The sequence below is a fragment of the Podarcis filfolensis genome (genome assembly GCF_964270895.1).
Source record: "Podarcis filfolensis genome assembly, chromosome: 2".
In the NCBI taxonomy this organism is placed as follows: domain Eukaryota; kingdom Metazoa; phylum Chordata; class Lepidosauria; order Squamata; family Lacertidae; genus Podarcis; species Podarcis filfolensis.
In genome coordinates, this window is record NC_139605.1 from 102,300,178 (window position 1) to 102,322,463 (window position 22,286).

General features: G+C 41.9%; 1 protein-coding gene across 5 annotated transcripts in view; it reads left to right on the top strand.

Moving 5' to 3' along the window:
• Positions 1–22,286, top strand: part of PECAM1 (platelet and endothelial cell adhesion molecule 1) — a 68,845-nt gene that overhangs the window by 7,524 nt on the left and 39,035 nt on the right. For 3 of the 5 annotated variants that reach the window (XM_083598687.1, XM_083598689.1, XM_083598690.1), the window contains exons 1-3: positions 14,257–14,606; positions 14,714–14,740; positions 20,458–20,751. In XM_083598687.1, coding sequence (XP_083454813.1) covers positions 14,573–14,606; positions 14,714–14,740; positions 20,458–20,751 — 355 coding nt within the window. In that variant the 5' untranslated portion in view covers positions 14,257–14,572. Of the gene's footprint in view, positions 1–14,253; positions 14,607–14,713; positions 14,741–20,457; positions 20,752–22,286 lie in introns of those variants that run through there. The other 2 variants (XM_083598688.1, XM_083598691.1) reach the window with 2 other exon arrangements.

Below are 22,286 nucleotides of genomic sequence, written 5' to 3' on the forward strand. Positions count from 1 at the left end.
CCAACTAAGACTGGTGCCCACTCACTTGAGTTTATGACACCAGCCAAAGGTGCTAAGGACTTATGTATTTGTACAGTGGTACCTCAGGTTAAGTACTTAATTAGTTCCGGAGGTCCATTCTTAACCTGAAACTGTTCTTAACCTGAAGCACCACTTTAGCTAATGGGGCCTCCCGCTGCCGCCGTGCCGCCGGAGCACGATTTCTGTTCTTATCCTGAAGCAAAGTTCTTAACCTGAAGCACTATTTCTGGGTTAGCGGAGTCTGTAACCTGAAGCGTATGTAACCTGAAGCGTCTGTAACCTGAGGTACCACTGTATAGGCCATTGGGTGAAAAGAATTTATTTATATCATTAGAGGAGCACAGCCACTGCTGAACCACAGCTAGCCCATTTCAGTCAGCCACACAATCAAGAGTGGAGGAGAAACTGCCTTTGCTCATTAGCAGTGAAAGGCTATGGAAGGAAAGGGTCTGACCAGCTGCACTGAACTGCCCACTAGATGGTGCCATTATGCAATGCAGTGGATTTTAAATGACCAGTTTAGCACACACAAAAGGATATGCAGGTAATTTTGTGTTCTTTCAGTATTGCTATTTCTGGCAGATATTTTCGTCTCTTCAAAGAGGTGTGTTCTTAAAGGCACTTGGGTTGGGCACAGTGTGCACAGCGTGCAGAGCTATATGAACCTTTTGGTCTGATTCAGCAAGGCTCTTCTTAGTTCTTAAGGCAAGCTGATAAAACATCAGCCTCTGGTACCCTCTAGTAATAAATACAATGATATATATTGACAACAAAGCAGGGTAGAATCTACATACACATAAAAAAACACTGTGAAAATGCTTTTTAAAAAAACGTTTTGAAAAAATATATATTGAATCTGCCATAGCTCACCATCGCCATCTAGTGTCACATTTGTTACAATGCACTTAAAACATTTTATTTGCAGCTGTATAGCTGAGTCCAGGGTGCTTCCAGCAAGCCTTTTCAGTACTGTAGAGTGCTTTGCTAGTTTGCATGTTTTAAATACGTTTTTAGTGTTTTATATCCTGTTGTTTGTGGTCCTGAACTCCTTTAGAAGGAAGAGTGGGTTATATATTAAAAGCATCAGCAGCTATTCCAGCCTATCGGTTTCCACTGGGGAGTTAAGTGTAGACATAGTCCTCTATCATAGAAACCAATGGGACTTTGAAGTGCTTTAACTTTGGCTGGATTCCACCTGAAATATTTCAGATAATTTATTTAGGTAGTGAATGGCAAGTGGGGGATACTAATGTAGATAAATTTATTATATTCAAATTCAGATTTATTAGTAAAGGTAGCCCTGAACCTAAGCATTTTATAGCTATATCGTGGAACCTGGGGGTGGGGTACTCTGTGTTTTGGAAGTGAGAAATGTGTCCTTTTGCCTTTCCTTGCTCCTGCGACATCCCTGTATACTTCAAGGTTTTTAAAAATCTTCCAAATCCTCAAGGACAAAACTTTTAGGGGCTTGAGCAAGCTAGTTTCCTCTTCTCTTTCCTACCCCATCAGCTCCATTCTTCTTTTTTGCCCCCCAACATTCTCCACAGACATGAATAAGCTTAGCAGGTACTTAGGCTGTTCCTCCATGTCTTCTGCATACCTCCTGAGTTCCCTAGAAACCACTATCTCGTTGTTGTTTTTTTATGGCTCCATTTAATTTCCAATCTGACAGGCACTCCAACAGCCAAGTTTGCAATTAAAAGGAATGATGAATCATATGCAATCCTAGCCATTACGTCTTGACCTTCAGCATCTTAAGTTTCCTCACATCACGAAATTGGTCTTGGTTCAATCATCTGACAAGACAGTGAATGGATGACCAATAGGTGTCATGATTCCCTTTCCCCTTGACCGCAGGTCATGGGATTGGTAATAGGAAAAAGTACACTGAACATTGTCATGACACCGAGTTTTGTAGTGATGCAGCTGATAACGCATTTTATATAGACCCTTTTCACCAGTAAATGCAATTAACAACCACCAGATGGCATAAAAGGTGTCTGGTTTTTTCCTTTCCTTTCAGCACCATTACATTATGGGTTATTTCCTCAGACCACCTCTGTACATTTTTATACCATATGTCGACTTCAGAACCCTATAGATTGTGCCACATTTGGGCAATGGATAGTTTCACTGCAGCAAGCAAAAATATCAGGAGACGTATTGTCTCAACAGACTTATTAGGCCCCACTGGACTTCCTAGTCTTAACAGACTTATGGTCAAGCTTTTAAAATGCATTAACCCAATCATAAAAGCCTGTTAGAGCCGCGGACAAGGTAAGCCTTTAAAGTAACAGAAAGGAAGGAAAGAAGACTATTCCAGGAGAGAAGAATAATTATTTTATGGCCATCACTTTTGATGAGCTATTTAAAGCCTAAAATAGCGGCATGTTTCTAGCCAGCATGTTTATGAAGGAAAATTTCTATCATTGTGTGTATTTCTATTTATATTATTCTGGGTGTTTTTCTTCATTGTGTGGTTTTCCAAGCAAGTGGCAGGTTATACACTGCTCTGCCCCAGCTATTTAAAAGCTCTCGATTTAATTTCTTGATTTGAAGGTTATGACTTTGAGCCCCAAGATTCTTGTTTAAGGAACTTCACTTTTTGTTGTTGTTGTTGTTGTTTATTGATGGAAACAAGAATACAACAATGGCGATGATAATACAAAGGTTTTGGATCTTTGCCAGGACAATATGGTATACCAATTAATGTCCACTGCTAAAACACAAAAAAATAGATCTCCCCTTATGTTTCTGCACCCATGAAGGAAACTGAATAAGCAACAGCACATTGAACACCAATGTTGATTATGTTGATGTTGACTGATGCATTATTATTTCAATTTATTGGTCACCTAATGCACCACACCTCTGGGAAATGTAAATAATACAACAGCTATCAGATGTAACAATAAAACAATATTCCCCGGCCCACACAGAGAGAAGGAGCTGTAAGCATGATTATCACAATCCCTCAAAAGCCTGGGAAAAGAGATTTGTCCGAACCTATCACTGAAATGATGTTAATGTTGGCAGCAGTCAGGCTTCACTGGGGAGAGTATTCCATCGCTGCAGTGTTGGAGTGGTGAAGGTCAAAACTGAAAAGGTCCTCTTCTTTGTTGCTGCCCTCCAAACCACTCTCAGAGGGGGCAACTGAAGAATGGCCTCTAATTGATTGATTGATTGATTATTCTATACCTCTTAATATATTTTAAAATATCTCTAAGCGGTGTACAGAAAACGGAAGCGACAACAGGCAACTTTTAAAAAAATTACAAAAATACACAGCTACATAAAACATGCTACATTGTTATATACAAATACAGTGGTACCTCGGGTTACATACGCTTCAGGTTACATATGCTTCAGGTTACAGACTCCGCTAACCCAGAAATATTGCCTCAGGTTAAGAACTTTGCTTCAGGATGAGAACAGAAATCGTGCTCTGGCAGCACGGCAGCAGCAGGAGGCCCCATTAGCTAAAGTGGTGCTTCAGGTTAAGAACAGTTTCAGGTTAAGAACGGACCTCCAGAACGAATTAAGTACTTAACCCGAGGTACCACTGTATATAAAAATCAGTATCAATTAATGTTGCTTCTTACACTCCCTTCCTCTCAGCCTCTGTGTTCTCACCCAGGGTCCAAACAAACTCTCTGTGCCAAATATGTTTATTGATTTTCCATAATTTTAAACAAATTGTCACCAAATCAATACAAATTATATACAAATTTAAAAGCTGACTCCCCCCTCCCCGATGTCCCTTGTATTTTCCTCTCCCCTTTGCTGCTCCCAGTAAAATAACTTTTCCAAGTATCATTTCAAAATAGTACATTCATCCCTTCTCCCTACACATCACCTGTTCAATTACCAATTTCTGTCATGGCTTTTATACATTGTTACAACCTGTCCTGAAAACAGTCTAGCTGAGTAAATCCTCTTTTATCTCTCTATAGTAGTCATACATCAATTTTGAAACATATCCTTCTGATACCTTTTGAGTAACACTTTGCCTGAGAAAAACAAATCTTGCTTCCTCCCAGACAACATATAGTCATACCTTGGTTCTCAAACGCCTTGGTACGTGTACGTTTTGGCTCTCGAACGCTGAAAACCTGGAAGTGAGTGTGAAATATACTCAGAGTCGCAAAGTGATTTCATGCTCTTTATTCAGCTCATAGTGGTGAGGAGGAATGAATGAAAGTCCCCTCAAAGTATCTGCTTTATATACATTATTTACACAATGGGCTGCACATGATTGGCTAATTCCGGAATTCTACTGTAAGCCAATCAGGTTGTGGATTCACTTCTATCTGGAGCATGATTGGGTGGTTCCTGCCAACCAATCATACTGCTGCATTGTTCTAGGACCAATCAGACTGCTGCATTCTGAATCCTATTGTTCTAGGACCAATCAGACTGCTGCCTTTTGGATCCTATTGTTCTAGGACTAATCAGACTGCTGCAGTTTGGATCCTATTCAACTCAGTACATAACAGAGTGTTCCGGTTTTCAAATGTTCTTTGGAAGCCAAACTTCTGACACACCTTCCACGGCTTCCGATTGAGTGCAGGATGCTCCTGCAGCCAATCGGAAAGCCGCACCTTGGTTTTTGAATGTTTTCGGAAGTCGAACAGACTTCCGGAACAGATTACGTTCGAGAACCAAGGTACGACTGTACACACATTAGGGACAAACAAACTTTCAGCTCACCCATAAGTCACACAACGAAAAGAGTTCCTGGAAATCATGGACATCACCCTAGTCTCTCATTCTTGACTTGCTTTTTATGGACAGAACCAAGGTGGATGGTACTTCCTCAGGCTGCCCACATTTATGTCCCATTCAGCTGCACTCTGCACCCCCAGTTGCAGGTACAGCAGGTTTCCTATGGGGTCCAAAGGATCAGAAAAGCCTTCCCCCTCCCTCCACTCTCAGCTCTTTCTTCACCCTCTGTCTCCTCCTCCAGCTGCTTTGGTCTGATTCAGAGGGATAATGAATGCAAGATCTAGGTATGGTCTGGTTCAACTTGGAAGAGGCTTATCAGGTGAGGCATTCCATTAGATTGTGGAGTCCTGAGCCAGGTAATATTTTGTAGGTTAAAATCAGTGCTTTCAGTTGAATGCAGAAATGTATAGGCAGCTAGTACAACTGTGTCAAACCACTTTGCTTAGCAGTCTGGCTTCCACATTCTGTATGAGCTGCAGTTTCTGAGTCATCTTCAGAGGCAGCCCCACACATAGCACATTGCAGTAATCCAGTCCAGAGGTTACTAGAGCATAGATTACTGGAGCCAGGTCATTCCTATCTAGATAAGAGCATAGCTGGGCTACCAGCCTCAGCTGGTAGAAGGCACTTGAGTGCCTCTGTGACCACTGTGCCTTCAGTATCAGTAGAGAACCCTCAAGCATGATCCAGCCAAAACCAAGCATTTTCAAAGCCTTTTCAAAGACCAATGATTTAGGGATAGTACTGTATCTAAGTTTGTGTTGTCAGTTTGTGCTATTATTGTTATTTTGGGGTTTTTTTGTACAGTGGTACCTCGGGTTACATACGCTTCAGGTTACATACGCTTCAGGTTACAGACTCCGCTAACCCAGAAATAGTACCTCGGGTTAAGAACTTTGCTTCAGGATGAGAACAGAAATTGTGCCCCGGTGGCGCGGCAGCAGCGGGAGGCCCCATTAGCCAAAGTGGTGCTTCAGGTTAAGAACAGTTTCAGGTTAAGAATGGACCTCCAGAAAGAATTAAGTACTTAACCCGAGGTACCACTATACATGTCTTTTTAGTTTGGTGTTTGTACTGATTGGAAAAAAGTGAATAATAATTTAAAAAGACCAATGATTTAAAACATGGTGATAAAGACATGCTTGAAACCTTCTAGGTAAAACTGGACTTAAAAGTGCTGCATCACATCCTTTGGCTGCAACACAGTCACACAGACTGATCTAAACGACAATGTTGCTGACCGATGAAGTCCCCACTGCTGTTCCAGTCACAACATCCAACTAACAATGGCCCCGTGGTTGGTAGAAGGGCTGCATACAGAACCCGTATGACGCAGGCTTCCAAAGAGAAAGATTAAACTCCTGCTGTGGCACCAGGTTTTCCACACCCAAAGAACACTGGGCAGTTTGTATGCAGCATATTTGTACCAGGTCGGGAGTTAGCGAGAGGATTAAGCATGCTGGAAGGCAGCCATGTAGATAAGGAAGAACGGACACTGCTACAGCAAGTTCACAGGAGATAAGCACTGTGACCTGGCCCAGTGGGAAACAGGAGCTATTGACTTCACTCTCATACTTTGGAAGATCCAAGTGTGGCCTCTGCAAGACTGAATGTATGTCACTGATAATGAAGAAGAAGGCTATCATTATCTGCTAGCCACAATGGCAATATTTTATCTCCAGTGTCAGAGGCAGTGTGCCTCTGGATACTAGTTGCTATACAAGATCAGGAGTGCAGAGAGTCCTGTTGCACTTACGTTCTGCTTTCAGACTTCCCATAGATATCTGGTTGGCTACAGGGAGAACAAGATGCTGGACTAGATGAGCCTCTTATTGTGGTCCTTAGAATGATTTTAGATGGGAAAAGTAGACACAAGAGGAGTAAAACTCAAGACTCTTACTTTACAGAACGAAACTTCAACCACAGTCAGAGGATCAGAGAGAAGGGAGACCTTTGTTATTTCAAGGGATGTGGGTAATGCATGCAGGGCCGGATTTAGGTTTGATGAGGCCCTAAGCTACTGAAGGTAATGGGGCCCTTTATATGTCCAGCTGTCCTTTGTCAACAACAAATTGCCACTGTTTTTTGTGTTGAATATATGCTATATGGTAATTTATGGACCTAATAGGTATCTAAAGCCATTTGCACATGCAGAATGTAGGCACCCTATATATAGAAATTAGCAAAACAGTGACAATTTAGGGAGCAGGCTAGCAGGCAGGTCCCATTACCTATATCATAGGAGCTTACACAACACAAAAGACTGTTGCTATATGTAGGCTTTATTTTATTTGTTTTTTATCTTATATTTTGGAAATGTACAGGTTTTTTTCCTTTACATTTTTGGGGGCCCCCAAGAGAGTGGGGATCTAAGCTATAGCTTGTTTAGCTTATACGTAAATCCGGCACTGAATGCATGCCCCATTAGTCCATCTCACGCATGGGACCATTCTAGCTATGATATTGCATGTTCCATTAGCTATGATATTGCATGTGCCATGAGCCTTTCTCATGAGTAAAAGGGCAATTAGTGAACAGGGAATAGTTAGGCTAATCCATGTAAGTTAAGTAAAATATTGGACAGTGAGACAAATGTATTTGGCAGAAACTGAGCTGCAGAAGAACAGGTGGATAGAGGCAGGAATGGAAATCATTTTCTAACATCCCTAGTGATGAACCACCTGTAGTTACTAGGCAAAGCGAGTCCTCCGTTACTCTTTATTATAAGTGCAAAACAGTTTACAAAAGAGAAAGGCCTTGAGCTCAGTTACTTTCCTAGCCCAGGGATAACAAAGGTAAAAAGCAAGGATGCTGAAGTTTTGTTCCTCTTCTTCACCTTTAGTCTCTTACAGCTCTGGCCCCTAGAAACAGGTTCTGGAGACAAGTGATCCTGTACAGGAGGCTCAGAAACTGGTTTGCATTGTAGTGGGGTTGCTGAGCAGGGCAAAGTCAAAGGAAGCAAGCTTTTTCAACATCCTTCCCGCTGGTTCCACAACATCATCGTTCTCCCTCCCTCCCTGGCTGGAACTCTGGGCGCTCAATTCATGGGGTGCCTCTAAAGGCAGCTTATTGTGAATTTCCATTTGTGGAAGTTGTACAGGATCTACAAAATGTCATCCTTATCGAAAACACCATCCGATCTCCCTCCCACCCTTTTGATCCAATATTTACCATTTTAGTGTTGTGAGGAAATGTCAGGTGGAAGTGACCATGATCTCCAGCCATGGTCTGTTAAAGGTGACAGATCGGGAATCATTGTTAACAGCACAACTCTCCCTGCCGGATCTCATTCAGGCTTCCAGCTGATGATTCGTACTCGATTGTTTTCACCCAGCAGGTTAGCGGCTTTGGGGAAACTGGCATTCCTCAATCTGTATTGTTTTTAAATACTTTTCATTCTTGTGCTTGTTACCAGTGGGGAAAAGTTACTGATTTTTGTTCTTCATGCTTGAAGTGAAGTGTCATTGCAAGAGGTAATTGTGCGCTCCCTGTATGTATTTCCCTTTCTTTCTGGTGTCTGCAACATTAAGATCAGTTCCAGATTTTCCCACTCTTTTTTGCCTGGACTAAAAAAAAAAGTGGGAATTTTACAGATTAAAATCTACACCTATTCTGTGTTAATCAATATTTGTTATATAGAAGGATTAGTTTAGTTTTCTTATTTGAGCAATTTTAAAATAGTTCAGAACTACATACAGAATTGACATTTTATTTACTACATTTGGACCCCACCTCCAAAGAACTCAAAATACAGTAGTATAAAAACTACTTTATATATAAAGTAAATTAATACAGTGGTACCTCGGCTTAAGAACTTAATTCGTTCCGGAGGTCCGTTCTTAACCTGAAACTGTTCTTAACCTGAAGCACCACTTTAGCTAATGGGGCCTCCTGCTGCCGCCGCGCCGGAGCACGATTTCTGTTCTCATCCTGAAGCAAAGTTCTTAACCCGAGGTACTATTTCTGGGTTAGCGGAGTCTGTAACCTGAAGCGTCTGTAACCCGAGGTACTACTGTATATAATACAGTAAATTAATATAGTAAATTATATATAAATTCAATAAATATAATCATAATAACAACAATAACATACTATTTCCCCATTTTATTGTCACAACAACCCTGTGAAGTAGACTAAGCTGAGAGATAGTGACTGGCCCCAGATCACTCAGTTAGATATATAGCTAAGTGGAAATTTGGATGGACACTAGTTAAACACTCTTAAGCCAGGGGAAGCCAATCTAGTGCCCTCTATATGTTGTTGAACTATTTTAGCTATGGGCTTATCCACACTTACCTGTTGCTCTGCTTTTCCAGGCACAGGTCCACACTTGTGTGTCTGAGTGCCCCTTTGTTTTGCTCTTGAGTGGATTGCCATTTGCTCTGAATGAGCTTTAAAGAGCAGATTTTCATAGGGAAAGTTCTGGGGCTGGGTGGGTGTTCAGACACAGAGCTCTAAAGCGTGAACCGCGCTTGGAAAGCGTGGAGGGAAAGGTAAGTGTGCATAAGCCCTATGCCAGTTGTGGATAATGGGATGTGGAGTCCAGCAGCCTCTGGAAAGCACCATGTTGGCTACCCCTGCTCTAACCACTGTAAGGCGCTCTCTCCCTCTGTCCCTGAGTGGGGGTGGTCTGTGTCTGCTCCTTTACTTCTGCCTCACTGTGTAGAGGTAGAATGGCATGTGGCCAGTGTTTCAAAGCTGTGTGATAAGTATATTTAAAGAAAATCAGGATAAGGAACAAACATCATGCTAACAAGCCTCCAAAAGTTGCTTCCTGGTCGTTTATTGCTATGGCTACTGTGTTATTTTTTTATTGTAAAATTGTGACTAGGGTACTTTGCTAGACCTTGTTACCCATAATATTTCCTTCCTGCTTCCTGTTGCAAAATGCCACAGAAATGTGTGTAACAGAAAGACTCTAGCACAGATTACACCTGAACTTATGGATTTGGGCAGAACACTTCCCACTCAGCACAAGAGAAACAAAGGACGCGTTATGTAAACATGGAAGGCTATGAGAACAAAGGCCATGCTTTGTGAGACTTCCTTGATTTATACTGCCAAGGGCTAATGTACATTACAGCTTAAAACTATATTGATTTTTCAACTCTTAATGGGGTGCCTTTTGAGTTTGTAGCCCATTCTTTTCTCTTTCTCCAAAGTTTACTTATTAACCACCTTCTCTTGAACCAAGAGGCAGGAGTATTTTTGTAGGGTGGGTCGAACGGGTATCTTGAGGCCTTCTGGATTTCGTGAATTGTATGCATTTAGGCATTTGTATTTTTATCCTAACCTAACCACTGTGAATATATATCAAAAAAATTGAAACACACATGCCACCACCAGGTTCTTCTGCAAAAGCAATTCTATGTCTATGGCTTGCTGTGACATGGGAGCCCGAATTCTTGGTTAGTTTCCTCCAAGTGAACCATGAAGGGTAAGTCAAGAATGTAGCTAGGCTTCCCACTTGTGGTTTGTTTGGAGAGAAATGAAGTATGAGCCTGAGTTCACTTATCAGAAAAAATGTTAGAGTCAGGCTTGGTTTTTCCCTGACCCAGCACAATCAGGAGGAGAGAGGAACCAAACACTTACATATGTTTAAAGCTGGGTGCAAACTAGGCTCAAGTACTGTTTTGCACTTCCCCAAGTGGTAATGAGGCATCTGATCAAGACTTGTATTTTAAAATGAGCTTAAATATATATATATATATTTGCAGATGCTTGTGTGTTTTTAATGCCAGGCAGAAGACCAGCTGTCTAAAAGACTTTTGGCAGATGTTTATCCTCCTGGACAAGGGCCCCCTGATTTATAGCAGGAGCCAAAATTCTCAAAGTTGTAAAAAGGGAATTACAGGCTGAGAGCAAAGGTTACTAGGTTACTGACCCTACAGAATACAATCAAGCTGCAAAAGCACTAATTAAGAGTTGGTAAATAGTAGGATTCATTGTTTAACAAAATATAATACCATGTGTCTCCCATTAGAGACTTGAGCCACAGGTTAAAGGGCAAGAGCTAATGGGAAAAGCAGCTGGCCAGGAAAGGGGGTGTAAACTGAAGAAGTTTTACTTTGAAAAGGCCTTTGCTTCTAAAAATCTATATATGTTATGTATGAAATATATTGGCTTAAATGTAATTATGCAAAGGATTTAGAAAGTAAGAAATGTTAGATTCTTATGTTAGATTCTTATTTCATAGAATCATAGAGTTGGAAGAGACCACAAGGGCCATCGAGTCCAACCCCCTGCCAAGCAGGAAACACCATCAGAGCACTCCTGACATATGGTTGTCAAGCCTCTGCTTAAAGACCTTCAAAGAAGGAGATCTTTCATTGATGGTGTGTGAGAATGTGAACCCAAGATCTCTGACCTCTGTTTAAGATAAAAATTTAAAACCATTAGCCATCTGTTTTGGAGGGCAATAGGGCAAGGAGGGCAAGAGGTGATCTGGTAATTAAGGTGCCTTGTTGAGGCAAATGTAAGATATATGGCTACTTGTTTGCCATTTATAGATAGAAGGAAATATAGCTCTTTGTCTCCCATAAAAGGTAATAGGAAATGGGTGTATCTTTTATGATTGGTTCTAGCAAACAGCCAATAGGAATTTCAACCAGGCTGATTGGACAGAGGCAGCCAAAGGAGGAGCAAGGGGGCTGGGCTGAGGAAATATACCGTATTTTTCCCTCTATAACACACAGATTTTTTCTCCTAAAAAGGAAGGGGAAATGTCTGTGCGTGTTATTGAGCGAATGTGTGGTCCCTGGAGCCAAATGGCAAAAAAAATCAGGCAAAAATCAAATCGCGCGTCTCGGAGAAGGGAAACCTGAAAAGAGGAAGTGGCTGCTTTCCTGCATTCTGCCTCAGGGTCTTACTGCCCACCCTCCTCTGTTTCCTTGCTGTGTTTGCTCAAACGGAACAAAGAGCAGGGAAAGCCCCTCCCCTCCAGGCAAGCAGAGGGGAAAGCAGAGTGTCGTCTCTGTGCTCCGGTGCTGCTGAAAACATGCAGGAGGGAGAGAGAGAGAGAGAGAGAGCTGGCTGGCTTGGGTGGGTAGGTGAGGGAAAACTTTTGCCTTCCTTTCCTCCCTCCCGTTATACCCCTCTCCTGCATTCTTAGCCAGCTGCTTCTCTGCACACCCCTCTCGTGCTCCTTGTCCATTCTGTATTTTTCCTTCCTTCCCCACTTAAAATGTGGTTAAAAAGCATGGATCCACATGGATCCTCAGGATCTTTGCATTGGGTCACCCCAAATTCACCATCAGATCACATAGCATGTCCATGGCTACAGCCTGCCCCCCCCCCCAAATCACGCACCCACTGTTGCCTGGGGCTGCAATGGTGCAAAAACGTGGTTACAAAACATGGATCCTCAGGATCTTTGCATTGGGTCACCCCAAATTCACCATCAGAGCACATAGCATGTCCATGGCTACAGCCTGCCCCCCCCCCAAATCACACACCCACTGTTGCCTGGGGCTGCAATGGTGCAAAAACGTGGTTACAAAGCATGGATCCACAGGGATTCTCAGGATTTTTGCATTGGGTCACCCCAAATTCACCATCAGATCACATGTCTGTGGCCACAGCATGAAGCACAAAAATGATACATCCACTGTTTCATTCAGAATGTTTTTTCCCTTGTTTTCCTCCTCTAAAAACGATGTGCGTGTTATGGTCAGGTGCGTGTTATCGAGCGAAAAATACGGTAAGTGCTGACCATCAGGGCTGGAGTGGGCAGAGCTTTGGTAACCATATACCACTGTGTCTCTCATTTATTTGTCTGATAAATAAATTATTATTTTAATTTTTCTATTGCTGCGTTGAATATTTCATTCCAGCTAAGCGTTAACCACAAACAGGGTGCTACAGTAAGATGTTCCAGGGTAGTGTTGTAAACAAAAATTGCCTTTTCCCTTATGGGGTATTCAAGAGCCCATATAGAGTCCTTACATAGGTTTCCTATTGGTAGGAGAGAATAACAGAGGCCAACCAGAGAATATTGAGAAGCAAAACAGCTAGTAAGCTTGATCTTTATTGATCTGTTGCACCCGCAGGAGAGGAGGAGGAACCCAGAACAATGGCGCGCAAGGCCTTATAAAGACTTTTGAAATTGCCACCCTGTAGATCAAGACCACCCCCAGAAACATCATACATACATCACAGAAGGGGTGTAACCTAAGACCACCCCTCAGATACATCATACCTACATCACAGAAAAGGCGGTCTTAAAACAGAAATTTGAATGTTGTTTTTCTCCTGTCGTTGTTTATCTCCTGTCTGGCAGGTTACTTGATTGGATTGCCTAGGTAGCCTGGCCAGTCTTTTGTAATGATAAATACTTAGTTCCTGGGCCATGCCACAGGCTCACACCCTATTCAAACACAATACCCTTAAGACAGGATTTGTGAAGGAAAAGACAGTGGGGAGGCGTTCCCACTTTGACCTTGCAGAGAAAACATTTGCTCAGTTTAGGAATCAAAACGGTTCCAGGTTGGTCTTCCTGTGCTGATCTATGTACATGCTTGGTTGGTACGCTTATGAACATTACCATATATCTAAGACCTCAAAATTCCTATCACAGTAGCACTTTTTCAGTTTGCTTTGCTTTTGAGAGCACAGGAGACCAATGTTCCTTTTAAAAATATTGATTTCTTTCCCATCCCACCCGTTCCGTAGTTTTAAGGATTTATCCCACTGACCCATAAAATAGAACACATATCTCTTATGTGTGATCTCTTATTTTTATCTCCTCTTCCCCTTCTGTCTTTTTTTGTGTCTTAGTTTCATTCAAATGGGGTAGACTTTGGAGACATGTCATGAATTTGAAGAGGCTGTATATAAACTTTGCACGCAGACATTGCAAACGGTTGTGAAGTAACCGGGGAGTAATAGTACACAAACTCCGATTAGCAGAGCCTGTGGAAAAATTGACTTCAGCTAAAACAAACATGACTTGATCCAGGCCATATGCTGGGTGTGGGAGAGTGTGTGGAGGGAAACAAAAGATACTGGGGTTTCCACTTGCTAAGCTTAACATTTTTGAAACCCTATGTACTCTTCTTTTAGTCTAGGACATAGCAAATTGCTGGTGTTCCTTTCAATTTGTAGGTATTCACACTAAAAAAACTAAACAAAAAATTGCACATCTTCATGATTTAATTTCAAAAAGTTAGAGCAAAGACTGTCATCAGCATCACTGTTGAAAGCACCCTTGGTTATTGCTCCCTATAAAGTTCCACCCCATTTCATGTAACAATTGGCTTCAAAAACAGCATATATGGCTGAGCTATATGTAACTTCTAAGAAAACTTATATATACAATACTGTACATATAACATGAGTTAAAATGTATCCAGTGTATTATTCCTTGGGAAATGAAATGAAATAAAAAGAACATTGCTAACTTTAAACAGTTGAAGAGTGATTGTAAACTAATGAACAGAGTCACCGGAAAAATGTCACTGGTACTTCTTGTTTTCCATATACCTTAAGAAACTGAACAAAGCAAATGCATTCACTGACTCCCTCAGGAAAAGGCCTGTCATTTCCTGAGCAGTAATCTGCCTGTTTGCAGCAGAGAGATCCTCATTGTTTGCCACTTCCAGTTTCCAGTAATGGGAATGATTACTTGACCCAATATCTAGCCAGTTGGTGTTAGGGTCCTGGAAAACATAGCTGCTCACTTCTGCAGTGAAACTGCACTGCCAGACCTTTTACTTTCAGAAAATAAACTGAAAGTTCTTCATAACTGAAGGTCCTTGAAGGAGGGAGCTACCAGAACTAATGACAATTTCTTCATTTTGGAGTCTCATGTCTGCTTTCCGATGACGAGATGTATTGTGTTTTGCTGCTAATCTTCTTGCACTGTAAGTTAAGGGCTGGGCATCTCAATTTTTTGTAAAAAAGCAAAAAAGCAAAACAAAACCCGTACTTTTATACTTTTTTTTTTACAATGTTCCTTTTGCTTTTCCAGGCTGCACGCTGAAAGCTCAAAGTAATGGTAAGTCTCCAACTTTTTAAATTGTATGTTTTTGCAGTCTAAAGACTTATGGGGTTATTGGGGTTAAGTAGAGAAACATTGGTTGCTCTAGATTTGTATGTATGTAACAGAAGAACTTTGTTCCAGTAGAAGTTCAAATGAGTTCTATGAATTTTTTGACAGGACGCATAGAATTATATATGCCTCTTTCTACCTATCTAGTTTATGGGTATGTGATATCTGCTGACTGAGGTCACATGTGATAATCCAAAATGGTTGGTGTAATTATCAGCCTGAATCGTAATACTTCATTGAAGGGGAACTTTAGCCGTATACCCAAGGCTGGCCAAAAATAGGTTCCTACTTCAGCCTAAGGACAAAATGCTGTGCTCCTCCATCCCACATACAGAAACTGTTAGTAGCAGAAGCTGAATCTTACCTCAATGTTGGTGCTGCAACAGCATTCTCCAAACCTGCAACCACAAACTAAATAAGGGGTACCATTTTGTTATAGTTCAAAAAACTCCCTGCTGTGTTCTCTCCTTAATCTGTTCCCCATAAATCATCTCTCTGCTGTATCATACTCTTATCTTTTACCTCCTCTCTTTGAACTCTCCCCATCCTTCTCTCCCCAATATACATTCAAACTTTCATTATCCAGTGCACATCACCACAGGTCTTTCAGTTACTCCCCTTTTCTCTTTTTCACAACCTGAAGAACTTTCCGAGCCATGTGCCAGTTTCCCGTTACTTTTTTTGTCCTCTCTCCCCACCCCACCAGTATACTCCTTGCTGAGTTCAGAAGGAGTAACTCAAAAACATGAATACTCCCAACAGTTCACATACTGGTACTGGTTGGCTGTTTGCAGCAGGTTGCAAATGATGCCACCAGTGGCCAACCACACCGTAAATCCAAAGAGAAGGGGAGCAATGCAGATGATGTAACGCAGCAATTCTTTCCTTCCTCCTCCATGTTTGATTGGCCTTGGAGAGCCCTATAGGGTAGCCATTTTCACCTCGTCACAATAAAAAGAGGAAACAGGTCACCCAAAGAAGAGGCAAAAGGAGGGTGCCGATTTACATAAAATATGCATAGAATCATTTGTATAAATGCAATAGATTTAGACATTTAAATAGGATTTCAGCACTTCTCACCATAATTGGGAAGACTGTGACCAGGTGACCTGTGAGCCTACTCATTTTGCTGGTCAAGTGCTAAAACGCAGGGTCACCTGCAAGGAAGTGAAAAGAATCACAAGTCATTTAGAATTCCACCAGCAGGCCGCTGGAAGTCAGGAAAGATGGGCCTATGGGATGTGGGCCTGATTTAAGGCATTGCCTACAATGGCACCATCAACATTATGTCTTGTTCCAAAGGTTATCACAACGACACGCAAAATAACAGAGAACCGTGCTAGTTATTAAGATACGAGCATACACAATAAAACAGCAGCTCCTAGCCTATTCAGTTTACCATCAATTCAGTGGGTCCCCTTGCGATTATATCACAGTAGGTTGAAGTTAAACCTTGTTAGTGTTTGCACTGCTAACAATGACAATGAATATCCTTCAAAGGGAGTAAGGCGGACACGAGCACTGTATTATTTTGGCACCAGATTAAGATGTTTTTATTTGCCCAGACTTAAAAAATGTAACATATAGCCTTAGCTGGCTAGATCAGTTGTCGTTGTTGTTGTTCTTTCTATGGTTTTATTGTGGTGTTTTGATTTTTTAAAATGTTGTATTGATATTAGGTTATTTTTTTTGTTCACCAGCTTGCAGTTGGTGTGCAAAAGTTGCAGTTTAGACATTTTTCAATTTATGAAAGAGGCAATGAGAGACACCCTTGGGGTATAATGTTCTGCACTCCCTCCAGTGAGGACTTTAGATGTAAATATGTGTAAAATAAACCATAGTTCTTAAAGACGCTAACCTCTGCTGTGCCTCAATTTTCCCAATGCAAACACAACCGTGGGTGAGCTCCTGGAACCCCTTGAATTTTGCTTCAACTTGGCAAATTCTACTAATTTTTTCAATTTAGATACACTATTCAAAATAAATGACAGCAGTCATTGATAACTTTTGCCCTCTGAAATGAAGACTAAAATGACATGTAACAGCAGCCAACCTGTTCATTTAAACTTGGCCAGGCTCAATGACATAGAAAGATGGAGGATTCGGGTTTTTAGAGAAGAGCTAAATCATCGTTGTGTCTACTGCTGATTTTGATGGAACTGCAACCTGCTCCCCCTACACACACATACCAAAGCACTTTTTTTCTCAGCTGGGTTCACTCCCTGGATGAGAGCCTAGTTGGAAATGTGACAATCGGGAAGCGCTTTGGGGAAGTAAACCAGAGTTTTATCATACATCCCACTTACCTACCCTTTTTGCTCTAAAATGTAGGTTCCCCTACACCCCACCTCCGATTTATACTGTTATAAAAGTTGTGCATTGCTCAGTCAGTAGAGCATGAGACTCTTAATCTCAGGGTTGTGGTTTCGGCCCTGTGTTGGCCAAAAAAGATCCCTGCATTGCATGGGGTTGAACAAGGTGATCCTTGTGGTCCCTTCTAGCTCTACAATTCTATGACCACCCACAATCTTTGCCAAGTAGTAGCAAAATTCTCAACCACCCTCTTCACTAGGTCTTCCTTTCCTCAACTATGGGCAAAACTAGGCTTTATTTCACACGGGTCAAAGACCCAGTTTGGCACCCCTACACCCATTTGCGTACACACACACACAGAGAGGGGGGCTGGGAGCCTCAATGGCACCCTTCTGGAGGCTTCATCTGGGGCAAAAATCCCAGCTACCCACCCCCAATAACTACAGCACTGCCTCAACTACTTATCTTCTCTGTTTTACTCAGACTTTTGCATTGCAATTAGCCTTCCCTAAGGTGCCTTCATCTTACAGCACTGCCTACTCTAGCACTGCCTTTTATCCATTTTATCTCCACTTCTAATCTTCCTTACATTCCTGGAGTACTTCCTCCTTAGCTTCTAAGCCCTCAGCCTATCCATATTTCCTCACCGTTCCTAGGCCCTATATGTGTTTTAAATAGCTTTTTTAATTGTTTTATCCCTTCTTGTTTGATGGCAGACCGGGCTCCTTTGGGAGGAAGGGTGGCATATAAATTTAATAGAAAAATAAATACGAGTTTTGAGTTCCAGGCAAACTAACAGCTTTCCCTTAAAGAAGTCAAAACCAAACATTATACAACTTAGTTCATAGAATAAATGACATTATAATAGCTCAGCGAATTGCTGCCAGAGGTTTCATCACAAAAGTCAGCAGCACTTTACATTATACAGTGCTGTGAGTTTGCAAGGAGTTTGCTATGTGCATGAGTGTGAAGGCTCTGAGACAAAGGACTCTGAGGCAGAGCCTTAATTTTGTAGATAAGGGAAGCAAACTATTATCAGGCTAATCACAACCCCAGAGAGGAAATGTATCATTTTGTGGACCTACTGCAGCCACTAGATAATCTGTTGATTAAGAATGAAATTTTATACCAGTTTTAGGCTGCAATCCTAAATACCCTTACTATGAAATAAGTCCCACTGAACATAGTGAGACTTACGGCACAATTTATGTGCATCTACTATGGAGTATCTTAGCTCACCCAACCCTGTTTTACAAAGTTCAGTTGCTGATCAAAATGCTTTCCCATATTATTTACAATTTCCATGGAAAATCTGATGACTAAAAAGGCTTTGGAGAAATGGTGAATCTGGAATAAATAAATTTCTTTGATCAATAAATTGTGAAAAGGTAGCGTACCTGAGCAGCACTGAAGCTGGGATAAACTCTCACCAAAAAACCTGCTATCTATCTTTGGAAGGTGAGGCCTTTCAGGTATTGGGAGAGAAAGCAAAATAGTGTCAGGAAGCACTGGGATACAGGAATCCACACGACCGTTGCGAAAATCAGATGCAGGATCAGCAATGTTCAGGATCAGGAGTCCATTTGTTTCCATTGTGCACTGGTGTAGATTTGTGATTTATTTGTTAAATTATCACTGATATGCCAAAATGGCTTCCAACTACAAACTCAATGAAACATAATGAAAATGCAATAAATCGATATTTTTTAATATTAAAATTTAAAAAAGGAAATACACAATAACAGTTCCATTGGGTGCTAAAATCCCCTTAACTAAAATATTAAATAAAGCAAAAATTTAAAGAGCATGATAATTAAAACAAAACAGTTTTTTAAAACAACAACAGTTAAAACAATAACATCAAAAATTCAGTTACGGGAATGCTTGAACAAGGGTATTTTCAGGAGCCGGCAGACCTGCCAACACTGATGGGGTTTCTTCTTGTGATTTTTATAAGTACTGCAAAATGTGCTCTCACTGAAAGGAAAGGAAACCCTGCAGTGCTTCTCCTAAACTTTCACCATCATCTTCTTCATAATCAAGGCTACTCTATAAGTCAGTGATATTTATTATTGTCAAAAGGACTAACAATCATATGACTTTTCACAGACATCTGAAGGCAGCCCAGTTTTGGATTTTGAAACATGTTTTCTGTTTGGATGTGTTCCTTTATACTTTGTACTTTATACCAGGCATAGGCAAACTCGGCCCTCCAGATGTTTTGTGACTACAATTCCCATCATTCCTGACCACTGGTCCTGTTAGCTAGGGATCATGGGAGTTGTAGTCCCAAAACTTCTGGAGGGCCAAGTTTGCCTATGCCTACTTTATACTGACCGGAGCAACCCAGTCAGATGGGTGGGATACAACATATTTATTGTTATTGTTATTACTTAACTCCTTATCCTGCTTTCTGCTCCTGCATAGAGGGTATGTGTACCAACCAATCGCATGCTGCTGCCCCAGCTAGCTGGGGAAAGTTTGTTTCTCCTTTAGCCATCATGGACTCCATAAAGATAGCGAAATAACTTGGCACCTGGGGCAGCCTGAGAGGGGGGAAGGGAGCTTTTGACACCTATAATTCTCCAGTTCCACCCACTGCTTCTGTAGGGATGGAAGAAGGTGTCGTACTTTTCACTGGATGAGGAAAGCACCCCCTCTAAAACATCTGTCTGGTGACTCTTTACTTGGGAGTACTGTGTCGCATGGGACGCAGGTGGCGCTGTGTGTTAAACCACAGAGCCTAGGACTTGCTGATCAGAAGGTCGGTGGTTCGAATCCCCGCAACAGGGTGAGCTCCCATTGCTCGGTCCCTGCTCCTGCCAACCTAGCAGTTCGAAAGCACGTCAAAATGAAAGTAGATAAATAGGTACCGCTCCAGAGGGAAGGTAAACGGCGTTTCCGTGCGCTGCTCTGGTTCGCCAGAAGCGGCTTAGTCATGCTGGCCACATGACCCGGAAGCTGTACGCCGGCTCCCTCGGCCAATAAAGCAAGATGAGCGCCGCAACCCCAGAGTCGGCCACGACTAGACCTGATGGTCAGGGGTCCCTTTACCTTTACCTTTACCTTTACTATGTCCCATTGTGGACGGCACCACAGTTTAGAAGGATATTGGCAAACTAGAATGTACCTAGAGAAGAGTCACAAGGATGGTGAGGCGCCTGAAGGTTGCACCCAGTGCTCTTCTCACTCAGCGTGGTTCCACTGAAGTTAATGGACCCAAATTAGTCACAAGACTACTTGTATTTACAAGAGCCCTGGCAACAGGCACCATCTTAGAAGAGGCATTCTTCCTCCTCCTCTCTGCCAGTGGATTATAAGTTGTCACTAACATTTCTCCTCCTTTCCAGTGTTCACCATCAATAGCGTGACACTCCGTGCTGCTCCATCTGTGGAAGTGAATAATGGAGAGTCGGTCACCCTCAACTGCTCTGCGGACATCAGCAAGAGCGAACAATTCCAGATGAATTATACTTTTTCATTTATCAAGTATGGACTGCTTCTGGTCAATAGTTCATCAGAGCAAGAGTGGGCAGATTATACAATCCCAACGGCTAGATTTTCTGATTCTGGAGAGTATAGCTGTGTGTTGGATGTGGAAGGGAAGAAAAAGGCCAGTGATACTGTGGCTGTTCAAGTACATGGTGAGTGCTTCATATTCATCCTCCCTATGTATTCTCTAATATGACTGTATGCTAAAATAGCACCATTGCTTATGTCAGAAGTAGCTGATCTGTGGTCCTGGACAATCAACCCCAGCCAGAATGACCAATGGCCAGGAATGATGGGAGCTGTAGTTCAACCAGTTCTAGAGGACCACATGTTGGCCAAACCTGGTTAATACATATGAAATATTGACCACTACATTCTCAATCTACCTTTGTGTAATCGTTTCCTCTACCACTGATACTCTTTCCTTTGATTTCTCTGTTGGTGTCCCTCCCAATTATCTCCTTGGTCCTCTACTCTTTTTCTCTTTAGTTTCATTATATCGTCTCTTAGCATTAATATCATTTTTACTCAGCTGACCTTCAGCTCCCCCATCCCTGCTTCTTCTGTTATTTTCTCTCAATTTCTCACCATCGTTTCTTCACGTCTTCCTGCAGTTTCTTCCTGGATGTCCTGTCACTGCTTAAAATTCATTTATAACTGGGTTTACACCCCTTAATTTCTACCTTGCTCTCAATCTGTCTCTCCCCTTCTCTCTCAACAACTTTGCTATTTCCCCCTTTCCTCCCTTCTTTGCTTTTTTGCTTTTGTTTACACATATGGCCCTCCAGATGTTGTAGGACTACAACTCCCATCCTCCTTGACCACTGGCCATGCTGACTAGGGCTGATGGGAGTTGAAGTTCCACAGCATATGGAGGACCACACTGGTTCCCCACTTCTCATTTAAAGTATTTCTTATTTGCCTTTCAGTATTAAGTTTTCCCCCCATCAAGGGACCTTCCAACAATAAAAGCATAATCAGTACAGTGGTACCTCAGGTTACGAACTTAATTCGTTCTGGAGGTCTGTTCTTAACCTGAAACTGTTAACCGGAAACCTGAGGTACCACTTTAGCTAATGGGGCCTCTCGCCGCCGCCGCACGATTTCTGTTCTCATCCTGAAGCAAAGTTCTTAACCCGAGGTACTATTTCTGGGTTAGCGAAGTCTGTAACCTGAAACGTATGTAGCCTGATGTGTATGTAACCCGAGGTACCACTGTAATTACAAATAAAATCACAACAAAGAAAAGTCAATACCATTGAATACTATCAATAAAACAATAGTAGCAGCAGCTATAAATAAGTAGAGATTATGTCACTCATTAAAAGGTTGGGAAAATAAAAAATGTTTTGATTCAGTGCCTAAAACCTAGTCATCCAGGGCTGGCTATGAGTCACAGTGAGGTGACAGCCTAGGGTGGCAAGATCCACAGGGGCAACATATGATGTTGATCTTTATTCTCTGCCTTGTTCCTGATGTAGATCTTCACTCACCCCTTCTTCCCTGGCAGGGAACGGGGTGCAATTTTGCGGTTTGCCCCAGGTGCCAAAATGTTTTGAGTTGGCCCTGTAGGCACCAAATGAGCATCTCTGGCATCACCTTACCCCATATATGACCACCCGACCACTTTGATCTGTGGAACTGGCCCTGTTACATGTGCCACATAATGCTCATTCCACACTTGTAA